Below are 23,253 nucleotides of genomic sequence, written 5' to 3' on the forward strand. Positions count from 1 at the left end.
TCCACACATTTTTAAAATAATTTTAAATTCCTTTCATTGGAAAAGGACAGATATTATTCGATTATAAAAAAATCGGAGGAAATATATAAAAAGAGCTATATACCGAGTAATAATTTGTTATTTGGCTTGGTGAAAATAAATATTTGACATGGATTCAAATGAATTTGAAGGAAAATGTCAATGTCAATCATAACGTCTTGATTTTGAAATTTGAAACGAAAATTGATAGAAAATCCGTTGCCTTCTTGAAATGGATCAAGTGTTTAATTTCGATAAAAGTTTACAACAACGATTAAAAGAATACAAAGATGTATTTGACGGCTTCGAAATACTTCCTGCATCGGGATTGATGAAGGAATGGGGCTTTTACTTGGAACTAACTTTAGACCCAAATGGCTGGCAAGCAGTTTGGAAAATATCGAGAACAACATGCGATTCCCTGAAGATACCATTTCCAACAATCGTATTAGTAATAGTTTTGGATGTGGATTTCACTTCCTTACAAGCTTTAGTTAAAGTGATTGCAGTGCAAGATGAAAGTCATGTTATACCAGAAAAACATTACGTACCCTTAATACAGTTGTGGCCTACGAAAGCTCAGGATAAAACTGTGGCTCTCAATTTGTCGTCAACAGCAAATGTCATCGATATGGTGCGATTTTTTTATATTCATTTATTCATGCCATGGGATTTCGATGATGATGATAATGCTGACTGGAGATCTAAACATTTAGAGTCAAGACTGAGATTATACTATGATATGAAAAATGGAGTTATTCCGAAAGCAACCTCCCTACGTTTGAATTCCTTATTAACTGAAGCTCGTAGAATGCAGAATAAGAAAGAACTAATTGAATTAGAATTGGAGGAAACAGCAATTGCCGAAGATTCTAATGGGAAATATATAGATGAACTGACTGATATTCATTTGAGATTGATGGAAATAAAATGCGAAGTAGAAATCTTGGAAAATCCCTTACTTAGAAAAGCTTTCCTGAGACGGCAACAACAACTTCAACTTGTAAATACTGAAGATGTTCAAGGTAAGTCTTAAATTTTGATTTTTTTCCATTCAATAACACATTATTCTTTGTAGAACCTAGAATATGGCTTATTCAAGAAAATGGCCAAGTAGATAGTTATTTAAAGTTCTTAGAACAAGTAAAAATGTTATATCCAAATGAGAAAGTTATTGTGCAGCCAAACCTATCCCAAACTCTTGAAAATGGGGGTCCTAATGATTCCTTCATTTTGAGTGAGGGAAAGTATGAAGTTAATGTTATAACTACTTTAGAAAATGGAGTGATTTTGAAAGGTATAGGCAATAGGGATAATATTATACTTGACTCAATGTTAGACGATATCATGTTGGACTTTCAAGTAGACCATTGTTTAGTAGAAAATGTCACTCTTAACGCTAGCGCATCTCAATGTGCAGCTGTTATTCGTAAAGGAAAGGTATGTGTAGATCATCTTAGAGAAATATTTTTACTTTTAAAATGTCTTTGTCGTTATGCTATTGTTTATTGCAGGTAACATTTTCTAACTGCAAAATTATTGGCGACGGTGTGTCAACCATTCATCAAGGAATCATAGTACTGGCAGGTGCTGAGCTGGAATTGATAAACTGCGAAATGTATGGTTTCTATATAGCCCTTGTAGGAAACTCTGGATCAAGAGTAACAATGCAAAACACGGAAATTCACAATGTGCATTACGGATTGAAGATATACGATAATTCCCTGATTAATGTGCACAAATGCACATTCAGGAATTGTAAGGATTATGGAGTTTGTGTGGAAACTGAGAAAAGCTTGTCAGGGGAAAACCACAAAATTGGAGATTTTGATGTACTCAATATGTAAGAATTGTAGTAATTCAAGAAGATAGATTTTATGTATTATTCGTTTTAGAATACCTCAAGTAACGACAGAGTTTGTGAGTGGTGTGAATAATGGGAAAGGTGATGTTCTTATCAATCGTGCTTCTCAAATTAACGCTGTCGAAGATCTTTTCTCCAAATGTGATCCAACAGTTTCAATGGAAGCTTCAGACGAAGACATGATGGCTGAAGATGATGGAACTGGGGATATTGGCAGCGAATTCGATAAAACTGTTATTGAAAATAATCGAAATATGTCTCCAGCCACTGTTTGAGGTTATGGCTGCCAATTTTGTGATAATTTGGAATGTGGAAAGTGCATATACTTTACGTTTTGTTTTTTTAATGAAATTCATTAGTTTCTCACATGGAAATTAGGAGAAGAAATATATTTTCTTTATTATTGTTATGTATGATGTTTTTATTGGTTCGATCTTATTAAATTATATCACTCTTCCGAAGATGGTTTAATTCATTATTATAATAAAAAACACAAGTATTTCATCTTCCACTATATTTTCACCACATACAAATACATTGTAAAGGGAAAAAATAAAAAATGGTTCAATAATTGATACATGTAAATGAAATGAATACTTCTTGTACTGAAAATTAGTGAGCAATCTTATATAACAAAAAACATTATATAAGTAACAAAAATTGCATCAATAGAATACAGCATAAAGAATCGGCATGTCAAGAATTTACGAAGACAATAGGCAACTTCCTTGAAACTAGAACAAAAACTGAAGGAACCTCACAAGGCCGCTCCTAAAAAATTCCGTTTCACGTACCAATAGACTTTTGAAGTGAAACGTCAACAATGATATTATATGTCAACAATTATCAATAGACATGTAAAAACAATATTTTATTGCTTAACCTAACAGACGAAATCTTTTTGGGAATCTAAACTGACTAGTCAATTACCACATTGGTTTACCACATGTGGGTCTCTCGAATCTCACTGATTATATGGGCCGCCCTCTGTAATGCCTGAAAAATTCCAAATTTAAAAAATCCACTCTGAAAACAAGATCGAAATGTACCTTCAACATATCCGCTGCTTCTTTTCTTCTCTGGGCAATATGCTCCGATTCATCTAAGAGCTGATCAGCGTTGTCTGCTTTGTACAGATGAGTTACCAGCTCGGACTGCAAGTTGTCCTTAACGAAATTGACCAAGAAATGCATAACAGCCTTCGGGACAGTGTCTTGAATTGATTTTCGGACGATATAGAAGTAGGTCTTGATTAATCTCTCTGCAATGAAATGATAAAACACTGAAGTCCTCAATACCTGTTTTCCAGTCAGGTGCGCGTCAAATTAACCTAACCTAAATAGTGTGTACGCAAAAATGACAAGTGACTGACAGCTGTCAGTACATGACGACCTCGGGGTCTTGCATCAAAAACACTGCGCCCCATCTGCTGACCCCTACATGTCATACTAACCTATAATTTCGCAATCGTGTTCTTCATTCTCCGATAATTTCCTGTAGCCGCTACTGTTGATCGGAACGGAGGGGAGAAGATTCACGGGTTTCACAGGGCTGAGCACGGAATTTCCTGCCTCGTTTCTGATGGCATCAATGTTGTTTGGTAAATGATCGATATCGTTTTGTCCCTCGCCGTTTTGTTGGGTCAAGTTAGAAACCCAATTCGTTGCGTCATCGTTCAGATGGGGATTACTTGAAGATCTCGACTGTAAGAGAACGGGCAAATTTTGAGAAAGCACCAGATAGCACCAATGAAGCTGATTTTTTCAACTGAAATTGTGTGTCAAAAATTTTCTAAAAGTGCCAGATGTATGTAGAGCAATAAAGATAAATCATGCATTGAAAGAACTGAGTAACTACTGTATAGTTAAGACTGATGGTTGCCCAAATAGGTTAGTTTTTAATGAGGAAAAACATTAGACTAACTAATTTGTAAATTATGAATAAGATGAAGTTGAGAAGCAAATCACACAAAAAGTTAACTACCTGAACAGCATTCATGAGGTCATTATAACTAGCAACTGGCAACATTTTGAACACGTAATCAAAAAAATCAGCTTGCTCTGGATTCTGACGTATTGGACTCTAAAGAAAAATAACATTATACTTTATAATAATTGTTTTCAATCAACTAGTTTGCTGATAGATCTACCACATCTGTAGATTGAATGCAGCTCATCAAATCGAAAAAACACATAAATTTAATGGAAGCAATGAAAAATAAACAAAATACAATAACCAGTCAAAAAAACCCCTTTGAAATATGCCCGTTGAACTATCATTCTCTCGAAAAAATGCGATAAAATAAGTTAAAATCGAAAAAAATTCGTTAAACCTTGAAAGATGCAAAAACGGGACGTTATTCGTCATTTTCAATCGTGAATGCCCAGTCGAATGTTACGCTCATGTCTGTGCTGTTCTGGAGCTATCTTCACGTCCTTCCAAAAGCGCCAATCGGCGATAGTCGTATAACGTGAAGTTAGCCAAAATTCGCAACTTGGAACATAGATACTATGGTATTTCTATAGCCTAAGTTCTATGGCTTCTTCTGATGACTTGTGAAATTTCGAAAATTGTCCATTTTCATAATTTTTTCAAAATAATTCCAATCATCGTTAGTCAAAAAGGAAAATTTTGACTTGAGGCACATGCTGAAAGTTAAACACTATTTTGCACTGGCGAAAATTCCATACAACGAATATGAAGACACTTCTTAAACTTCTCCCCATTATAGGCTATTTCTCATTTTCATTGCAGATCGAGAAGTGACGTTACAAAAATCATTACCGTACCGATCGAAAGCTCGGTTTTTAAACTACATCTTCAACATACCATGACAACTCTTTTTCACATCGGTATTAATAAAAATAATCTTTTTCAACTTACCAATGGTTTTGGTTCAGCAAAATGAACTGGTTGTTGAAGTTTGCCATACATAGTCTTTGGTCTCGTCGGTTTTGGTGCGCTCTCGTTCGATTTGATCATAGACGGAACCATGGAAATTTCCTTGGAGAAATCCGGGTGTTTCGTGTTGATATAAGCTAATTCTATGGAAACTAAATTTTCTACCATCGAGTTTGTGGGCGGAAGCCTTCTTCTGAGGAGTTGAGTTACCACATCCACAATTTTTTCATACAGCTTGGGGAATCGCAACATTTCCTGCTGGACTTCACTGCCACAATGCTACAATGAGCAATTTTTAATATTTCAGCTATCTTCAGTGAGGCTTTTATCTTCAACGATTTGATTTTGTACTTTTCTTTATCTAGCACAACTTACTTGTATGATCCTTTGCATTTCTTCATGTATTAATTCAACGCATCTTAAAGAAGGTTCCCCCAACCGACGAATTTGTCTTTTCACCAATAATTCAAAGGAAACTTCAGGCACAAAAAGGGCAGGTCTCGGCCCATTTGCATTCCTTTTACAAAATAATGTTTTTAAGTCATCATTTGAAATGATATTGTCACTATTTTTTTCATAAGTTGTAATTTCTTACCTTATAGCAGTAAGAATATCCATTTTGGTCAAACCAGCAAGTGGATGGATGGAATCTAAAGTTCTGCCAAATGTTTCATGGAAAATATAGCATATTCTAGCACCTCCACAAAGCTCTGTGGTCTCTATATTCCTAGCAGTACCTTCAATAGTTGAACAATAGGCAGAGGCAAACTTTGTGATTATTTGTAACAACGTTTTACTCTTATCGGATATATCTTCCCCGTAAGAATTAAGTAACGATTGAAATTGTGCCATTCTTAAGTTCACCCTAGTCTGAAGAAAAATTTCAATGTGAAACAACAAAAAATATTGTAAGAGGTTCACTTTTAAAGAGAAATTCGAAGTACTCACTTTCAAGTCCGGCAGACAATCTCTTATATGGTGCATCAAAAGCCTATTTAGAGTTTTAGCTAAGTATGGAGTTCCATTTATGGTGGCTAAAGTAGGATACTTTGTTTGTAAGAAAGTTGCTTCATCTTTCAGAGAGTCTTTAATCGATTTGTTGTTCATTATATCCTGTTGAGATCGATTAACAACACCTATTATGCCTAGTTTCACTGGAATTATTCTACCACACAAGATTTCTTGGGCATCAGTTCCTGTAAAGTTTCACAAGAGGGCTAAATCAAAGCAACATTCCTAAACTGACTCAATTATTACCTGCATCCATCAAATCAAGCTTAGTTACAACAGCCAATGTTCTTCTACCGTCAGGATCTACTTGTTTGGCAATGGACAAACTTTCAGATGTTGCCATATCGGTATTTGCAGTTATAACAGCTAAAATTATTGAGTTTGGATTTGCTATATATTTTAGAAGAAGTTCCCTGATTTGGAGTTCAATATCTGGTGGTTGATCACCTACAGGCACCTATAAAACAAGAGCCACTATAGGTTTACTTGATTCTTAAGTGGTAAATCTATTTTGAATTTGTTTTAAGAAATATCTTTTTCTTTTGTAATAATTTTTGCCGTATTATACCAACTAACTCTGATACATTAATGAACTAATCAGCAAATTAGGCAGAAAGTCTATACCTTTGTTATACCAGGTAAATCAACAAGGGTTAAATTAACTACTTTTGTTGAGTATATTTTCAAATTTATAGGCTCTGGGCAAATTCCTTTGTTATCGCCTGCCATTCGATTAGTTTCATTTTCAATTTCAGTTCTGATTTCATTGAAATCTCTGAAAATTTTGTTTTTATCGTGTAGAAACACTCCCCAGTCCTCAAGTTCCATAGTACCTATGAATAATTGTGACAATTGTAACTTCAGCAGGTCTATTATATCACACATATTGAATTTTAATGAAGACATGAGTCAAAAATTCGTTGTCGTATGCATATTTAGACCAGACTTTGTTCTCTTACCATCTGTTGCTTTCCTATGCTCCCTGTCTTCTTTGGGACAATAAACCAACTGCAAAATCAGAGGTCTCCTAGTTACAATACCTGTGCCCCTTGGAAGAAAGGATTTTCCGACAAGACTTTCGATGACGGAACTTTTTCCGGAACTCTAAGAAAACTAGATAAGTATCTGGTTATTCATTTTTACTTTAATTTTACCTGAGAACCTAATACTACAATTTGCGGCAGATGAATTGCATCAGATCCAACAGTATTGAAAACATCTTGAAGTTTATTAATCACAGGAATGAGAGCCTCCATGTCGTGATTATTATATTATTCTCCGGACCGATATCACAACCAAAAAAGAGCAGATTCAGCGTAAAATTTATCTTATATCCTTCTACCTGAGATTAGGAAAAATAGCATCATAAAACGGGCCGCCAATATCGGAAAATTCCGAATCTTTATTCTGGTTTCCGTTTTTCTTTTCGGAACAATTTGAAGGCAGTCTTTCAATCTGACACTCTGACAGATGCACAGATTACAAAGAAATCTGTGGACAGATGTTTGAAATATGGAATTATGATCTCAATCAAACATAATTAACCAGAAACAAACACAGATCAGGATTATCCTCTCTATGCTCTGTGTTACGAAAACACAGAAAATTGTTGTTTACATTCATAGACATAGAGTACCTATGTCGATGTTCTGTGATTTAACCTTCAAACTTTTTTTTTGGATGTGTTCCATAATGAACATACCCAATCCCGGAGACCACAGAACCTAGAGGGCAGGGCAGTCGCTAGTCGAACTGGCGATCTAGGCACTGGCAGACCCCAATTTGCTATTTGCCATTCTAACAGAATTAACAATTTGAGCAAATGGATACATGCTTCTCTTTTCATACTCTGAGTGGAAAATCAAAAGTTTCGAGTCAGATGGTGATGCAATAGTTTGATTTAGATTTTTTTATGTATCTGAATTTTTACTTACCTTTTGTGAAAATATGGAGAATGAATAAAAAATTAACAATTTTCTGTTTTGATATTTATTTCAGAAACAGAAGATCTGGGGTATTGATTGTGCAAAGTATTCGACGAGTACACTTTCAAAAAATATAGAAATTTTCTCTAAATTAAATAAAATAATGCATGGTCATACTAATCTAAACAATTGAACCCCAAAATTGAGGAGTTATTTTCAAGCATTATATTATATGAAATGTGCTTATGGAGACATTTATGTTAAAAGAAATACAATTAGGTTTAGATTAATTCTTGAATTGTTATACACTAATTGATCACGAAACGAGCTACCTTTTCTATAATAGAAAACTTGCAAATAAAAAATTAGGATAAAAGCTTGTACGAATAGTTGTGTGAATTTCAAAAAGTATTAAAAATTAGTCTTCTCATTGATTTCTCTCATGTATTTCGTCATTTGTTGAAGGCGTTCACTGAAAATGAGGACTGGACCTTCTTATACTCCATTCGAACACATAGCACTTATATAAATCAAGATTTCATCGTTTATTGCCTATTCTGAAATACTGCGAAATTGAGATTTCTCGAAACATTATAATCCAAACAATAATTTTTCATCCTTGAATAAAATTATTGATATAAGAGATTTGTAATTCAGGTACTTTTTTATTTCAGGCTTTTCTAATTTCATTTGAGGCAATAAACTATTATTGGCTGAGAATATAATTTAATACATATAAATGAAAGAACGAAAGGGATATTCTAACCTAAGTTTACTTATACTATTTATATCACATTTATATTTTCAAACTTCTGCTCAACTAACAGCGTTTTTGTGAAATGATACATATCCTTATTTCTTGATTTTCGATACCTTCAAACTTCGTATAACTAAAATCGAAATTTGGAAAAAAATGAGAAGAGTTTGGACAATATCCTCACTTACAGATAATTTGTATTGATTGAAAAAGTATCACATCTATTTTTAGTATATAAGATTAATTGATAACTATGTAGTAGTTAGAACAGTTACATATTGCTTTGTGATTATATAAGAGTTTTTGGTTGTATCTTATCACCTAGAACTCAAAGTTTCGAATGAAATGAATAAAATCGTTAGGAAAATTTGAATTTTCATCAATTTCAACATCGAGCCTAAAACATTAATACACTAATTCAACAGATATAAAATGATTACAAATACATATTCGTTCCTTACACAAAAAGCAACCACAGCCTTGTCTCTATCAATTGAGAAAATAAACTAGTTACAACACCCTGTTTTTCAGTTAAAATTAATATTTGATTAATACTGACTTCCATTAATAAACTCCTCTCGAATGTGTCTCACCCATTCTGAATATCCTCGAATTTATTTGTTGATTCGTTTGGTCTATCTTAATATATCAGTCAAAAAACTTGGTTTTCAGTTTGCGTCTTAGATATGCCTACCCCTGAATTATTCATAATGGTGAAGAAATTTTTTTTTCGAAATCCTAAGTGGAAAATATTTATACAGGTAATTCTTGTTGAAGAATTGGTATATTTCGATATCACATATCATCCCTGGACAGGACAACGTAAAAAATATTGAGAACCATGTTCGTTGACGGATTTGAAAGACATTCTGAATGTTTCTCATGTTTTTTTTTGTTCAAGTATTTATAGTTCTTCATTTTCGTACAATGTTGAACTATTGCAGTGTTCACGCCCATCGTTATTTTTCAATTAGTTGTTTTTCTACTACTAAATTACACTAGATATTAGAAATATTCAATCTTTCGTGGGAATCTTTTCCATGTTATGTTATAGGGTGGAGATGAGATTATATATCTACTGAAAAATAAATTAAACGTTTATAGATTAAATGAAGGGTAAGATAGCATATAGATTATCACTCATGCTGAAAATTTCTTCCATCCTATCGACGATTTGAACTCTCTTAGTTTCATTTCAAAGCGTCCATAATATTTCTAATAAATATCGGTAGAACAGAAAGAATTTTTCATTTTGTTAGCATAATACAGTGTCTTCCAATAAGTTCGGACGTTACTTAGAGATTTACTTCCTTCCTTACGGAGTAGCAGTCATTGAATACTATTAATTAATACTTAAAAACAATAAAGCAAAATGAAATGCTTAAAAGTTAGAGCCACAACTGCATAAGAGAAAATTCTTGAGGTGTTTTTGCACTGCAGCAAAGAAAGCAGTTGATAGCTAGCTCACTGTCAGTCCATTTCATGAGCCAGAATAATTTTCTCCATTGAAACATACGAACTGACTGGTACACCCTGTATATTTATCATTTAACTTAACCGTACGATGCGATAGAATTGAAGCAGAATCGAACAGACGTTGTGTGTAGCGAAAACGATGAGAAATTATGCGATAAGTCTATACTGAACGTAAACAGAACTTTGTCAGAAGAAGTTAGCGTGAGCTGAGGGAATGCGAAGAGGTAGTTTTTGACGATCCTGAAGGTGATTCCAACAAGTTCACGTTTTCCGCGCTGTGAATAGTTATATCGGTATTTACAGCAACATTCACATATTTGGGGGCGTTCGATGGGGATGGGACGTTTGGGTTTTGTATGTTGGCGTTTTCCGTGATATAGTGCGTTAAACGACACATCAACGGTCCGAGGTTCACCGTGTAGAACTCAACTAATTGTAGGATGTCGTAGAATTTCGTTTGGCCGTTGTCCAGCGTGAAAACTGTTATGTTTCTTTCCTTGTCGATCATGGGGACTATCTGTTGATGGGCTAATTTTCCTTGACATTTGTAGGTTAGGACGTATGTTCCCTCGCTGGTCCGGCTCGGCCTCACGATGAACACCCTGTAAACAAGAGGAAAAATTCATTTTCTTCAGGACACTAAGCATCAAGGTATGTATATTTAGTTTTCGAGTAAGCCATGGGGGAAATAGAGTGTTCAAATATTCTCTATCCTACCGCAAGGGTCTTCGTACTATACAGGGTGAGTCTTTGACTCGTACAAATATTTTAACAGTAGATTCTTGAGGTCAAAAGAAACATTTTCTTCCTTCACCATTTTTTTCGAATTGGCTTGGTTTAAGAGATACAGATGAGAAATTTGAAAAATTGGGTACTTTGGCTGAATACAACTCTGTTTGAAAGATCCACAGATATGTAGTGTCACAGATTCAGCTAGATATTCTGAAGGTAATTCTGTTTTTCCAGGGGTGGCACAGTTCATTATGAAAACTTAAAATGGTTTCTTTTGACCTCAAGAACTTACCCTATACAGGGTTCTACAGTATGAGTTGTTCAAAGAGAACCTGGCAGTTTTGTAATTTGAAACTTCGTAAGAGTATCAATAGTGAGCCGGCCCTGTCGGTAGAAACATTACTCTGCAAGAATTCTGTGGGATTATAAATCGTTATGAAAAGACTAATACGTTTGTGTTGAGGTAGGTCAGAGTTTCTAGGCTAATTCAAGGGCACGTTCTCTAAATGTTGCCTGGCTATCGTAGAATAATTATGACTGTTGCCAAGCGTTCAACCCACCGAAAGAGTTTTAATGATAGACATAAAACGGTTATAAAAATTGGCACGTATATAACGTATGGCTTGATTTTTACGTTTGGTGAATGTTGCCTACCAGCGAACACGAATTTGTGGGGATACAGATGGGAGAAATGAGCTGAAAGTGTTCTCATTAGGCAATTATCAAAATAATGTCACCACCTTGAAGAAACTCTTTACAATGAAGAGTTTCAAATAACTTGAGGCTCACAGAGAAAGAACAGACGGTGGCAAAAGGTTATGACTGTGTGGCGAGATCGAAAAGCTGGACAAAATCCAAAAATAAAAATTAACCCATGCAAAAAGTCGAAGACAATTTCTACAAGCGATGGCATTGAAAGTTTGTCGTTAGGAACGATCAGACAGGGATTTTGTGCGGTTTTTTAAGAAAAAATTGAGGGTTCCACAGCTATCCAGACGAACAAAGATCAATCGATCAAATGGTCCTTAGGAGCACCAAGCTAAGTCGAATTTATTTCAGTATATAAGATGTCAAGTTGATGAAGTCAACTCCAGTGATATTTTAGGAAAAAATCGAATGAAAGTATAACTTTAGGATAAAATGCACACGAAAATCAGTGTTTTATCAACAATTGAAAGGTGGAAGTTGTTGAACAGTTTCAGATTGAAACACTTCCAAGCCAGAGATATCATTATCACCTCAATTTTGTGTTTTTCTCATTACGAAGTTATGTATAATGAATTCAAGCCAGTTTTTCACGAAGGACTTGCACAGGAACACCTTTGTGAAGTCACAGTTGAAACCGTTGGATTTTATTGGTGTAGTTACAGTCGTAAATGAAAAACTGTACTTGGATTTTGGGCTAACCCGAACCTCGACCAAATAATTTCTATGCTAACAACGAGTGTGGGTAGATCCTTGGAATGGACGTGTATTTCACGGAATTAAACCATCACGGTCTGCCACTCGATTTTGGCTTGAGGAAGGGACTCTACTGCCAACCAGTTTTTTCTCGTGAATTAGTTGAAGTATCCTCGCAATGTGGCCCGGATGATACGTCACTGATTTGGGCGAGTGTAGCACGTGAGAGGAATTTTTTGTTACACTCTACAGTTGCCATCATTGCTGGGCTAAAAGATGATACAATCTAAGAGGAATTCCATATTTTAAGTAGGAAAAGTTCCGAATGAATGCAATTGTCAAAAATTTTCATAATTTTCATTCGAAATTAAGTAATAAACCCTTTTTAATGATGTATCAAACCAGGCCCTACTCTGTGTTGAGACTTCATGGGTCCTCATGAGGAAATTCTTCAAATGATGCGGTTGCTTCTTGAATAGCAAGAATTTGGACTCACCCATCTCCTTCTCCATATCTGGTGACGAGGGAGGAGGCCTGATCCCTCGTCAAGTTGCTATGGAACCAAGGCTGCATGGTGTGAATTCCTACATCTACGTGGTTTTCATTCAGTTTAGAATTCACAGTCCTTCTGGTCGGTATTTTGTGACGTCTCTTCCACATATAACCTTCTGCCAGAGCGATCTCGTTTGCTTCTACGGGATCCTCGACTATTCTACCCTGTTTTCCTGTGAAATCCATCGCTACCCTGCTTCGAACGGACTCCTGAAACAAAATAAGTCGTTGAAAAAGAGTGCTAACGTAAATCTACAAATCAGCTGAAAAAAATTAAGTGGATAATCTTCGAACATGTAATAACACGCAGAGTATCTGCAAATAAATGCGAAGAACTAAGGACATGATTCCTCGATGAAAATTAGCAGGGGTAGTTTATACGGATTTTTTTCAAAATCGATCTCCTCTCCAAGATACAGCTATTTTAAGGTTAGGTTATGCTATGCAACCCCTGGAGAAACAAATTTCCCTTCAGAATAACAAGCTAAATTTATGACACTACACATCTGTGGATATTTTAAACAGAGTTGCATTCAGCTAAAATACCCAATTTTAAGAATATCACAGATATTTTTTTATTTTTGAACATCAAATTACTCGAAAACGGCGCATTATATGAGAAAATATGAAGAATACCTACTTTTATTTTACAAAACTTTCAAATATTTATTAGATAGTGTCCAACTTAGTTTCAAGAATGGGTTCTTTGAATTTTTCTTATTTTTATGGTACCTAATGGTCATAATGAGAAAACTGAAAGACGTGGGTGATATCTTGTGTTCGAAAAAGATTTATTAAATGAATGAAAAAGTGAGAACTAAAAATAACATTTTTTGTGGTTTTTCACAGCCTGTATCTTTTGAACCGAGCGTATTCGGAAAAAAATGGTATAAGGAAAAAATGTTTTTTTTACCTCAAGAATCTACTGAAAATATAAGTTTTTGGAAAAGAGAGTAGACGGGGTTTCAGGAAGTGCTATTTAGAATTCAGGTCCGTTCATTCAAATAGTTATACCCTGATATTCTAAAATCCACAATACGTCAGACGGTAGCGAACATATTCAATGTAAGAGAATAGACAATTTATATGATGTTTCATCTGAATCTAAACGACTTATATTTCAGCTGAATATTTCCACAATCAGAAAAATTGTGAATGAAGAGGATGGCAAAAAATTTCCTTCTATTGGAAGACCCAAAAAAGTGGTGGCTTTTGAGAATTTTATGTTTTTAGTGAATTGATGCGAAAAGTTTACTAAAGGATTTTCGATGAATATAATCGTAGAATAAGTTCCCGAAAATTGGTTTTTCTATTTTTCATTTGACTCGTCCTATACATTGTAAATGTCTTAAGGTAATAATAAATACCTAATTATTATTATTATATCAATGCATTAAGATGAACTGCCACAAATACACGCCAGTTGTCCTGCTAATTGTTTATTCATGTGAAATTTTTGTTCAAAGGTGAAGCTTATCTTGAGTGAAACTTCCTTTAATTCCTTCTACTTATATTGATGCAAGACGATTTTTTTTTGAAGAATTCAACATTTTTGGAATAACCTGTTAATTCCTTCGGGAGATACCCATTCCTAACCACTGCAACATATGCATTTCATCTTCGGGTTAATATTTTTGAAATCTACAACTGATGTAACGTATTCAAACTTTAGCCAAAGAAGATAACGAACATTAACTCTCAAGCTAGTGCATATTATGATACTATACTGATCTCTTGTATTTATATCCATGCAAATAACTGGATTTGGTATGCCTTCAATCAGTTTGTATGAACTTCAATTATGTTCGTCTGATATTTTCCGAAGAGATTCGAGATTGTTATAAAATACGTAATAGGTAACAGAAACTTTTACGTAGAATGGGCTACATAGCGTTGATTTAAAACCCAAAAATGTTTTGACAAGCGTCATAACCCCACATTTTCGTACTATACAGAAATGTGTCAAATTTCCATGGCCAACCGACTGCTAAAGTAAAAGGAATGGAGTATACGTTTAATTTGCCTGGAAAGGCAACAGTAGGCAAGATTCTAGCTGGTGGTATCTGTATAATGAATGGGCATTACATTATTCTTCGATATATTTCAAATTAGATTCTTCAGTGGCAAGTTTTGGAAATTTCCTCCCAACCATATCGTCTTATTATGTCATCGACATAACTTCCCGAATTTGGGCCTGTTATTGGCATAAAATATTCGGCAGGCCTACCATTCGCATTCGGAAACGGACCGAATTGGAAAAGCAGCCGGAAAAACATCCCAGAAAACCCGACAAAGAGCGGGAAAGTTTCAACTCCCGAGTCAGCCGAAAAGACCGGTCTTTGACATCTCAATAAAAAAGTTTTGAGAAGTTCATACTCGGGGAGAATGAAAGGGAGACCCGAAACTGCTGGCGCATCGGAAAGTCTATCATATTTTCCTCTCATTTTATCGATGAAGTTTGATCGGGGAAATTTTAATCTGCCGGATCGGCAAAGTAACGTCTTGGCAGGGAGGCAATTTCTGCGCGGCTGGCGCTAGGCGATAGCGGCTTAACCGATGACATGTTCATAAGGGCGGGGGCGGGAAAAATCGGTCGGTGTTTTCATTGCGGACTTTGGGACACCATTACCGGGATCTTATCTTCAGTCTACGGTAATTAAACTTCAATTCCCAGTTTGGCGCTGTCCTTTAAAAACCAGACTTCCTTAGGACGCCATATATCATCGCCTCGTTCATTTTTAACTTCAATTTCAACACTCTAGAGTATTATAATTCAGTTTCTGAAGAAAAAGGGTTAAAGCTTGGTTGGGAATTTTTGGAAGGTCAAATTTCGAGAAGAGTATCTTCTAGGAAAATGATCGTAGATCTTGAGGAAGTTTTAACCCAAATTATTGGGAATTTTTCGAAAGTTATCTTTGGAGTAATTTATCTTCCAGGAAAATTATCGTAGATCTAAACGTGATACTTGTTCTGAAAGAGCAATTCTTCTAGTAAAAAACCTGAAAATTTAATCCATTTCGGCACAACCGTTCGGTCTTGAGGAAGTCTTAACTGAACCCAACTTTTTGGGAATTTTTCGAAGGTCACCTTTAGAGTAATTTATCTTTCAGGAAAATTATCGTAGATCTGAACGTGATACATATTCTGAAAGAGCATCTCTTCTAGTAATAAATCGGAGAATTTCATCTATTTCGGCACAACCGTTCGGTCTTGAGGAAGTTTTAACTGAACCCAAATTTTTGGGAATTTTTCGAAGGTCATCTTTAGAGTGATTTATCTTCCAGGAAAATTATCGTAGATCTAAACGTGATACATATTCTGAAAGAGCATCTCTTCTAGTAAAAAATCTGAGAATTTCATCTATCTCGGCACAACCGTTCGGTCTTGAGGAAGTCTTAACTGAACCCAACTTTTTGGGAATTTTTCGAAGGTCACCTTTAGAGTAATTTATCTTTCAGGAAAATTATCGTAGATCTGAACGTGATACATATTCTGAAAGAGCATCTCTTCTAGTAATAAATCGGAGAATTTCATCTATTTCGGCACAACCGTTCGGTCTTGAGGAAGTTTTAACTGAACCCAAATTTTTGGGAATTTTTCGAAGGTCATCTTTAGAGTGATTTATCTTCCAGGAAAATTATCGTAGATCTAAACGTGATACATATTCTGAAAGAGCATCTCTTCTAGTAAAAAATCTGAGAATTTCATCTATCTCGGCACAACCGTTCGGTCTTGAGGAAGTCTTAACTGAACCCAACTTTTTGGGAATTTTTCGAAGGTCACCTTTAGAGTAATTTATCTTTCAGGAAAATTATCGTAGATCTGAACGTGATACATATTCTGAAAGAGCATCTCTTCTAGTAATAAATCGGAGAATTTCATCTATTTCGGCACAACCGTTCGGTCTTGAGGAAGTTTTAACTGAACCCAAATTTTTGGGAATTTTTCGAAGGTCATCTTTAGAGTGATTTATCTTCCAGGAAAATTATCGTAGATCTAAACGTGATACATATTCTGAAAGAGCATCTCTTCTAGTAAAAAATCTGAGAATTTCATCTATCTCGGCACAACCGTTCGGTCTTGAGAAAGTTTTAACTGAACCCAAATTTTTGGGAATTTTTCGAAAGTCATCTTTGGAGTAATTTATCTTCCAGGAAAATCATTGTAGATCTAAATGTGATACATATTCTGAAAGAGCAACTCTTCTAGTAATCGAAAATTGTGGAGAATTGCTCTGCCTAAATGAATATATAGTTTCTTCGAGGAATCTATGAAAAAGCTCTCATTGAAAGAGATCCTTCGATTTTGGCATATGGCCTTGTTTGTGCGAACTTCATGAAACTTTCCAGTTGATTGAAGAAATGAAATCGCCCGTATTTCATCACATTAATCGACATAAGGAATCTAACGAATGCCCGAACACGCACGAAGGCTATATAACAACCCCTCTTCGTTATGGATGGAAATAACTGCCGTTCCAAGTTTGGATCATTGGATCCTGCGAGAACAACAAATGTCCTCATTAGTTAGATATATTACATAAGATGGTTTGACTCCGGCTGTAAATATTCAATAGAATTGCCTCCAACTCCATTTTGATGGTCGATTTTTTCCGTTGATAAAGCGAAAATGCGTCCCGGGGCAATATGCAATAAAAACCCCAATATCTGTCCCGATCTAGTGCCCTTATATCACACCCTTTTTTCACTGAATCTGCAAATCGTATTATGATCGAAACAAGAAGGTTTCGCAGCACGCATTCAGCGTATCCAATTCTCTTTCTCGCTGATGCTGTAGGAAGGACCATGAACGACCTACGAAATCTGCAGAGATCAATCTGTTGGAGTAGCTAGTTTTGACATTTCCATATTCGAAATGGCCCCATATTGGATTTTATTGTTACAAGTGACAGATTGTCATTTTTAGTTGACAGATTGTCATTTTTAGTTGACAGATTGTCATTTTTAGTTGACAGATTGTCATTTTTAGTTAACAAAATGAACAGATAATTAATCGTAGGAAAAAAGCACGATTTTAATGAGATCTCGAATTGTTCCAGGGTGAATTGGACGAATGAAATATCCCCATTCAACACGATGAAAACGTTGGCAACGAAGGAATTCATTCGAAGTGAAATAATAAAGAGACCCTCATTAATTCGGGATCTAGTGTTAGAGCGAATGCAAATTTTATATTGGAAATCGGAACAGAATTTGCATATTTTTATTACTGAATTATCACCGTTACCAGATCCGAACTGAAACGCCAATAAAAAGTGCGGTTAGATACAGCGCGCTGCATTTTATATGGTCAGGTCGTTCACTCCGTGGATTATTTAGTATTCATAAACCAAGACATGTAATTCTAGCCTTGCGATTTGCTTAAATGATTTAGATCGAATTTCCGCGGAGGGAGGTTACTGAAAGTCGCTGTTCTGTGCTCAATTTGAAAGGGATTATTTTGAAATTTTTCAAGCAATCCACTTTTTCATTTGGTTGAGTGTTACAACACAGAAAAAACGAAAAGAAAAACTAGAAAATTCACAGATCAATCTTCATCTCAAAGATCGATACGATTGGACTGATATTTTTTGGAATATTTCGCGAATTAATGATCTGGGCCCATAACCTATTATGAAAATTTCAAGTTTATATATGTAGCAAGGAAGTATCGCGAAACTATGTTATGATATCCAACGAAACTTTTGTGCTGAAAATATTCATTTGTTCCTCCGAGAAGAAGAGGATGAAGGTAGGTGACGACAAAACAGCTGAATAATCTCTATTCTCATTATTTTCGACGTTGCCATTCCATCAACGGCCTAATGGCATCACAAATCAGGAGTTGAAAGGAAAACGACCTTGAACTTTCGCGTATAAACGAATGGATTACGAAAAGGATAACAGCGCGAATATTTCTGGAATAATATACATTGGAACAATTATTCAGAGAACAAGAGGGGTATGCCCGGAGCTCACAATAAAATGGATTCCTGCCGTTTCTGCTGAACACACCGACAGGAAGTACAATATTGCTTCTAATTTATCATCTGGCGGAATTATGTACCTGCTAGTTCATCTTCCGCTGAGCTGCTCTTGTTCTGAAATCACCGTTTTATTGTTCCGCGTAAGCCTAGCAGGAACTGAATGAATTGGATGCGACGAGAATTAATTGGGAGATGAGAATCGAGATGAAAATTTCACCCAAAGTTTTGTTAACTACAAATAGTTATTGGATAGATACACCAGAAGTGTTTCACTATAAAGCAATGATTGATCCATCTTCACTGATAGTCTCTAGATCTTTATCAGCTGATAAATGAACTCCACCTATGTGTTTGGGTCAGATTTACACTGTTCCCAAAGAGTAACAGATTGGATACTCTTTGCTCGCTAACTAAGAAGAGTACCATATACAGATCAAGTGGTACTTGAACACTCGAGCTTCAAAGGAAATAAAAACCCTCTCCAAAAGACCTTGGAATCTATACAACTTATATTTCAGCTGAATATTTCCACAATCAGAAAGATTGTGAATGAAGAGGATGACAAAGAATTTCCTTCTATTGGGAGACCCAAAAAAGTGGTGGCATTTGAGTATTTTATATTTGAGTAAATTAATGCGAAAAGTTTACTACAGAATTTTCCATGAATCTCATCGTAGAATAAGTTCCCGAAAATTGATTTTTCTATTTTTCATTTGACTTGTCCTATACATTGTAAATGTCTAATACCAATAAATACCTAATTATTATTATTATTTCAATGTATTAAGATGAACAGCCACAAATACGCGCCAGTTGTCCTGTTAATTGTTTATTCATGTCAAATTTTTGTTCAAAGGTGAAATTCATCTTGACTTGAAACCGCCTTTAATTCCTTTTACTTATATTGATGCAAGATGATTTTTGTTGAATAATTTAACATTCTTGTAATTATCTGACAAAATTCCTTCGGGAGATACCCATTCCCAACCACTGCATCATAAGCATTTCATCTTCGGGTTAATATTTTTGAAATCTACAACTTATTTAACGTTTTCAAACTTTAGCCAAAGAAGATAACGAACATTGTCTCCTCAAGCTAGTCCATATTATGATATTATACTGATCTCTTGTATTTTCCATGCAAATAACTGGATTTGTTATGCCTTCAATCAGTTTGTATAAACTTCAATTATGTTCGTCACATATTTTCCGAAGAGATTCGACATTGTGTTAAAATACGTAATAACAGGAACGTTTATGTAGAACGGGCAATATAGCGTTGATTTAAAACCCAAAAATGTTTTGACAAGCGTCATAACCCCACATTTTTGTACTATACAGAAATATGTCAAATTTCCATGGCCAACTGAGTGCTAAAAGAAAGTGAATGGAGTATACCTACTCGCACAAACCTTGTATAGTTGATGAAACCTCATACTGATTTTGCCTAGACCAAGGACGATGTTCTAATTGAGCAGAACTTTCTAATGTAATTCAAGGATTGCTCAATGCTTTCTGAGAGAATGCATGAGGATTTGGTAACAGAAGGACTCAAAAATGAAAACTGTCCTGGTTGAATTTCTTTCGGTAATTAGCCAAATCCCTAAAGTATGGTAGCTCCCAACACAAATTGAATCTTTCATGCTCTGAAATTATTTCGGTATCCTCTATAAATAACTCCCTTCCACTTTTGACAAATCCCGTATAATGAACTAGCGCAGCTCCATTATTATGAATGAATGACGCAATTAGAGAAGATGAGTATCCTCATTTAAATTGGGAAAATTATTCACTACGCCAGTAGTCCCGCTGCAAGAAGGCCTCTTTCGACGTCTTTCTGTTTTTCACCTAGCAGACATCGTCGAATTTTCATTAGTAGCGAACTCCCTATATATGGAACATGCTGGCTCCCCCAGGAAGCTCGTTATGATCTTTTAATTTGATACCATGCACTGGCTTGGCCCGCATCTTCGCAATATACGTCGAAAGGGCGTTATTTTTTCATTCCCATTCTTCCTACTCATCATCCTTACTTCCAAGTAATTCTAGGATACACCAAGACGCTTCTTTCATTTCGAGGCACGCATGGGGGGACTTTTCAACCGGAAAAACATAATTTTTTTTGGAATTGCCCTCCATTAATTCGGCCATTCAGTTTGGAGCCTACTTGCCTCGAGATATTAATTTTTTTATAACGCTACTGATATGGGACAAAACTTGCCATTAAGAAAAGATTAAGTTTTTTCGTCCAATCGTCTTCGACGGAGTTGAAATGGCTGCAGATTTGTTTTAACAGCGAAAACTCAAGTGTAAATCACAAATGTCAAAACTGCTGAGAAAATGGTCTTAGAACATAGAATACTCTTTATTCTGAGGGTGCAGTTAATTTTCTGATCTCCTCGATCGATCGAGATCACAGATAATCTGTGATCGATATCAACACAGAACAAAATAGAACAAGAGAGTTTCTTTCATAGAGCAATCATTGCTGTCATTAAATTACATGGTTGCGCTGCCACGAAACAAATCTCATCTATTCTCGATTAGGTCAAATGTCAATTTATCATTGGTCATTGATGAGTGCGTGAATATTTTACATAATGTTAATAATTTAGGTAAAATCTGAATTCGAGGAAAGGACTCATTCAACCAATACCTCATATTCCTTTGTTTTGCTAATAGATTAGGCATCCAAAGACTTCTTAGATGAGTCTATCCATATGTATTGTATCGAGCTGAAGGGTTATCCCTCAGGTATTTCCAAACTGGGGCTGCTGGGCATATCCAGTTTAATTGGGTTTCATCGGTAAACAATTCGAGGAATATCCATGATATTCGACATGAATCCGACCTTATCCCAGATTCTCATTTCAGTTTTCGATATACCACGGCAAATCCGTTTGGAAAACTCATCTCGGGATCATATAAGAACCCCGGGGCTCCAATATCGAATCGGAACATGATGGGGAAACGACGAAAATATGATCCAGAGGAATGTCCCCAGCGCAAAACGATCGCCTGAGAAATTATATTATCCGAACAAGCAATATCAAAATATACAGGGTCTTTGACTCGTACGAATATTTCATTTGTAGATTCTTGAGGTGAAAAGAAACACCTTTTTCATTTACCATTTTTTCCGAATCGGCTCGGTTTGAAAGATACAGGCTGTTGAAAAACCATGAAAAAATGGTATTTTTAGTTCTCTCACAAACGGTTTTATCGAATGAAATGAATTTCGGAATATAATTTTTTATTCATTTGATGAATCTTTTTCGAATACAAGATATCACCCACGTCTTCCAGTTTTCTCATTATGACCATTAACTACCATAAAAATACCAAAAATTCAAAGAACCCAACTCTTGAAACTGAGTTGGACTATCTAATGAATATTTGAACATTTTGTAAAACGAAAGTATTCCTCATATTTTCTCGTATAATGCGCCATTTTCGAGTAATTTGATGTTCAAAAATTAAAATGTATCTGTGAAATTAGAAAAATTGGGTACTTTGGCTGAATGCAACTCTGTTTGAAAGAGTCAGAGATGTGTAGTGTCACAGATTCAGCTAGTGTTTTTCCAGGGGTGGCACAGCCTATTATGAAAACTTGAAACGAGACTTAAAAAGGTTATCTATGTTAGATTTAATAAAGCACGTGGTTGGTACTTTTTATTCACAAAGTAAGATGGCGGTCGGTTATCTAGCACGTGGAGGTGCTCTAACAAAGGGTCAGGTACAAAGCGTACCGCCCGACAAGGTAGTTCAAGTAATTGTGTGCTCGGCCTGTGCAAAAGAGAGAGCAGGTAACATTGGAGCACAGAGTTCACAGAGCATAGGCTCTATACTCTTATTCTTCCTTCGAAATTCGTCATCGGACATTATCAGTATATTTTAAGGGGGGTCAAATTAACATTTGCTAACATCTATATCTTTTTATCAATGTCAAATCGAAAAAAATGGTATCTATGAGAAAAAGTGTTTCTTTTTATATGGAAAAACATTCAAAGTTCGGCAGTTTAAAATATGGGCTTCACTCCACAATTTCTAGGACGAAAAATGGTTGCTGATTGCCGATATACAGATTGAGAAAAAATAACGCACGTATAAATATCTATGTGAATTCCTGAAAAAAAACATTCATGTGTTCGATAACACTTCAAAAATATCAATCATTCGTAAATTTTAAGTATTAAGGACCAAATCATGCCATTTGAAATCAATCTCCAATGAAAAAAGCAGGATTTTTGTTGAATTTTCATGTTTCCTTCATACGCTTGATATTTTGATGTCGAAGGACGACAGATTTGGAAACCGAGCAGTTTTCCATCCTTCCTTAATTGAGACAATGGCCCAGCTTATCTCGAATTCGTTTCCGAAATTAGAACAGAAAGGAATTGAACGGGAAGATGGAGCTGGTGGGAATAATTGAGAAAAAAGTTGGAATTAATTCCTATCGCTTTTGAAACAGCATAATGCCAATCAGGGAGAAATTCTTAATTCCCTTTGAGTGGAAACATGTTAATTAATTGAAATTTTATACAAATGTTCTTACTTTAATCAAGACGCCGGACGACAAATCCAACTCAACCAGAGAATTTTCATTAATGAACATGGCCTTTCGGAGTTT

At 35.4% G+C, this 23,253-nt stretch overlaps 3 protein-coding genes across 4 annotated transcripts; 1 reads left to right on the top strand and 2 right to left on the bottom strand.

The window, feature by feature from the left end:
* The first annotated feature begins 128 nt into the window (after positions 1-128).
* On the top strand, positions 129-2,339 carry LOC123310938 (protein nessun dorma). Its single transcript, XM_044894655.1, has 4 exons — positions 129-1,043; positions 1,097-1,458; positions 1,533-1,861; positions 1,914-2,339. The coding sequence occupies exons 1-4, from the start codon at positions 251-253 to the stop codon at positions 2,155-2,157; spliced, it is 1,728 nt and encodes a 575-aa protein (XP_044750590.1). The 5' UTR covers positions 129-250; the 3' UTR covers positions 2,158-2,339.
* A 40-nt stretch (positions 2,340-2,379) lies between these two features.
* On the bottom strand, positions 2,380-7,267 carry LOC123310937 (dynamin-1-like protein). 2 transcript variants are annotated; one of them, XM_044894653.1, is made up of 12 exons: positions 6,949-7,267; positions 6,754-6,898; positions 6,419-6,627; positions 6,041-6,251; positions 5,732-5,979; positions 5,379-5,653; positions 5,159-5,300; positions 4,766-5,062; positions 3,866-3,964; positions 3,336-3,585; positions 2,932-3,143; positions 2,380-2,878 (listed from the first exon to the last, which is right to left on the bottom strand). In XM_044894653.1, exons 1-12 carry the CDS (start codon positions 7,048-7,050, stop codon positions 2,822-2,824), a joined length of 2,247 nt encoding a protein of 748 aa, XP_044750588.1. In that variant the 5' UTR covers positions 7,051-7,267; the 3' UTR covers positions 2,380-2,821. The 2 variants fall into 2 exon arrangements, with proteins under 2 accessions (XP_044750588.1, XP_044750589.1); XM_044894654.1 differs by lacking the exon at positions 3,866-3,964 and having other exon boundaries at positions 6,949-7,265.
* A 500-nt stretch (positions 7,268-7,767) lies between these two features.
* Positions 7,768-23,253, bottom strand: LOC123312047 (growth factor receptor-bound protein 14-like). Its single transcript, XM_044896242.1, has 3 exons — positions 23,179-23,253; positions 12,582-12,847; positions 7,768-10,554 (listed from the first exon to the last, which is right to left on the bottom strand). Exons 1-3 carry the CDS (start codon positions 23,236-23,238, stop codon positions 10,149-10,151), a joined length of 732 nt encoding a protein of 243 aa, XP_044752177.1. The 5' UTR covers positions 23,239-23,253; the 3' UTR covers positions 7,768-10,148.

Source organism: Coccinella septempunctata, chromosome 4, assembly GCF_907165205.1.
Source record: "Coccinella septempunctata chromosome 4, icCocSept1.1, whole genome shotgun sequence".
Classification (NCBI taxonomy): Eukaryota; Metazoa; Arthropoda; class Insecta; order Coleoptera; family Coccinellidae; genus Coccinella; species Coccinella septempunctata.

Excerpts from the sequence above, each read along its gene's own strand:
- LOC123312047 (XM_044896242.1), bottom strand. The coding sequence starts at position 23,238 with ATGTTCATTAATGAAAATTCTCTGGTTGAGTTGGATTTGTCGTCCGGC. Across the intron at positions 12,848-23,178 it reads CGTCCGGCGTCTTGATTAAA|GAGTCCGTTCGAAGCAGGGT; the intron begins GTAAGAACATTT and ends ATTTTGTTTCAG. Across the intron at positions 10,555-12,581 it reads AGATATGGAGAAGGAGATGG|GGTGTTCATCGTGAGGCCGA; the intron begins GTGAGTCCAAAT and ends TCTTGTTTACAG.
- LOC123310938 (XM_044894655.1), top strand. The coding sequence starts at position 251 with ATGGATCAAGTGTTTAATTTCGATAAAAGTTTACAACAACGATTAAAA. Across the intron at positions 1,044-1,096 it reads AAATACTGAAGATGTTCAAG|AACCTAGAATATGGCTTATT; the intron begins GTAAGTCTTAAA and ends TATTCTTTGTAG. Across the intron at positions 1,862-1,913 it reads GATTTTGATGTACTCAATAT|AATACCTCAAGTAACGACAG; the intron begins GTAAGAATTGTA and ends TATTCGTTTTAG.
- LOC123310937 (XM_044894653.1), bottom strand. The coding sequence starts at position 7,050 with ATGGAGGCTCTCATTCCTGTGATTAATAAACTTCAAGATGTTTTCAAT. Across the intron at positions 6,899-6,948 it reads TTGTAGTATTAGGTTCTCAG|AGTTCCGGAAAAAGTTCCGT; the intron begins GTAAAATTAAAG and ends TAGTTTTCTTAG. Across the intron at positions 5,063-5,158 it reads AAATGCAAAGGATCATACAA|CATTGTGGCAGTGAAGTCCA; the intron begins GTAAGTTGTGCT and ends TGCTCATTGTAG.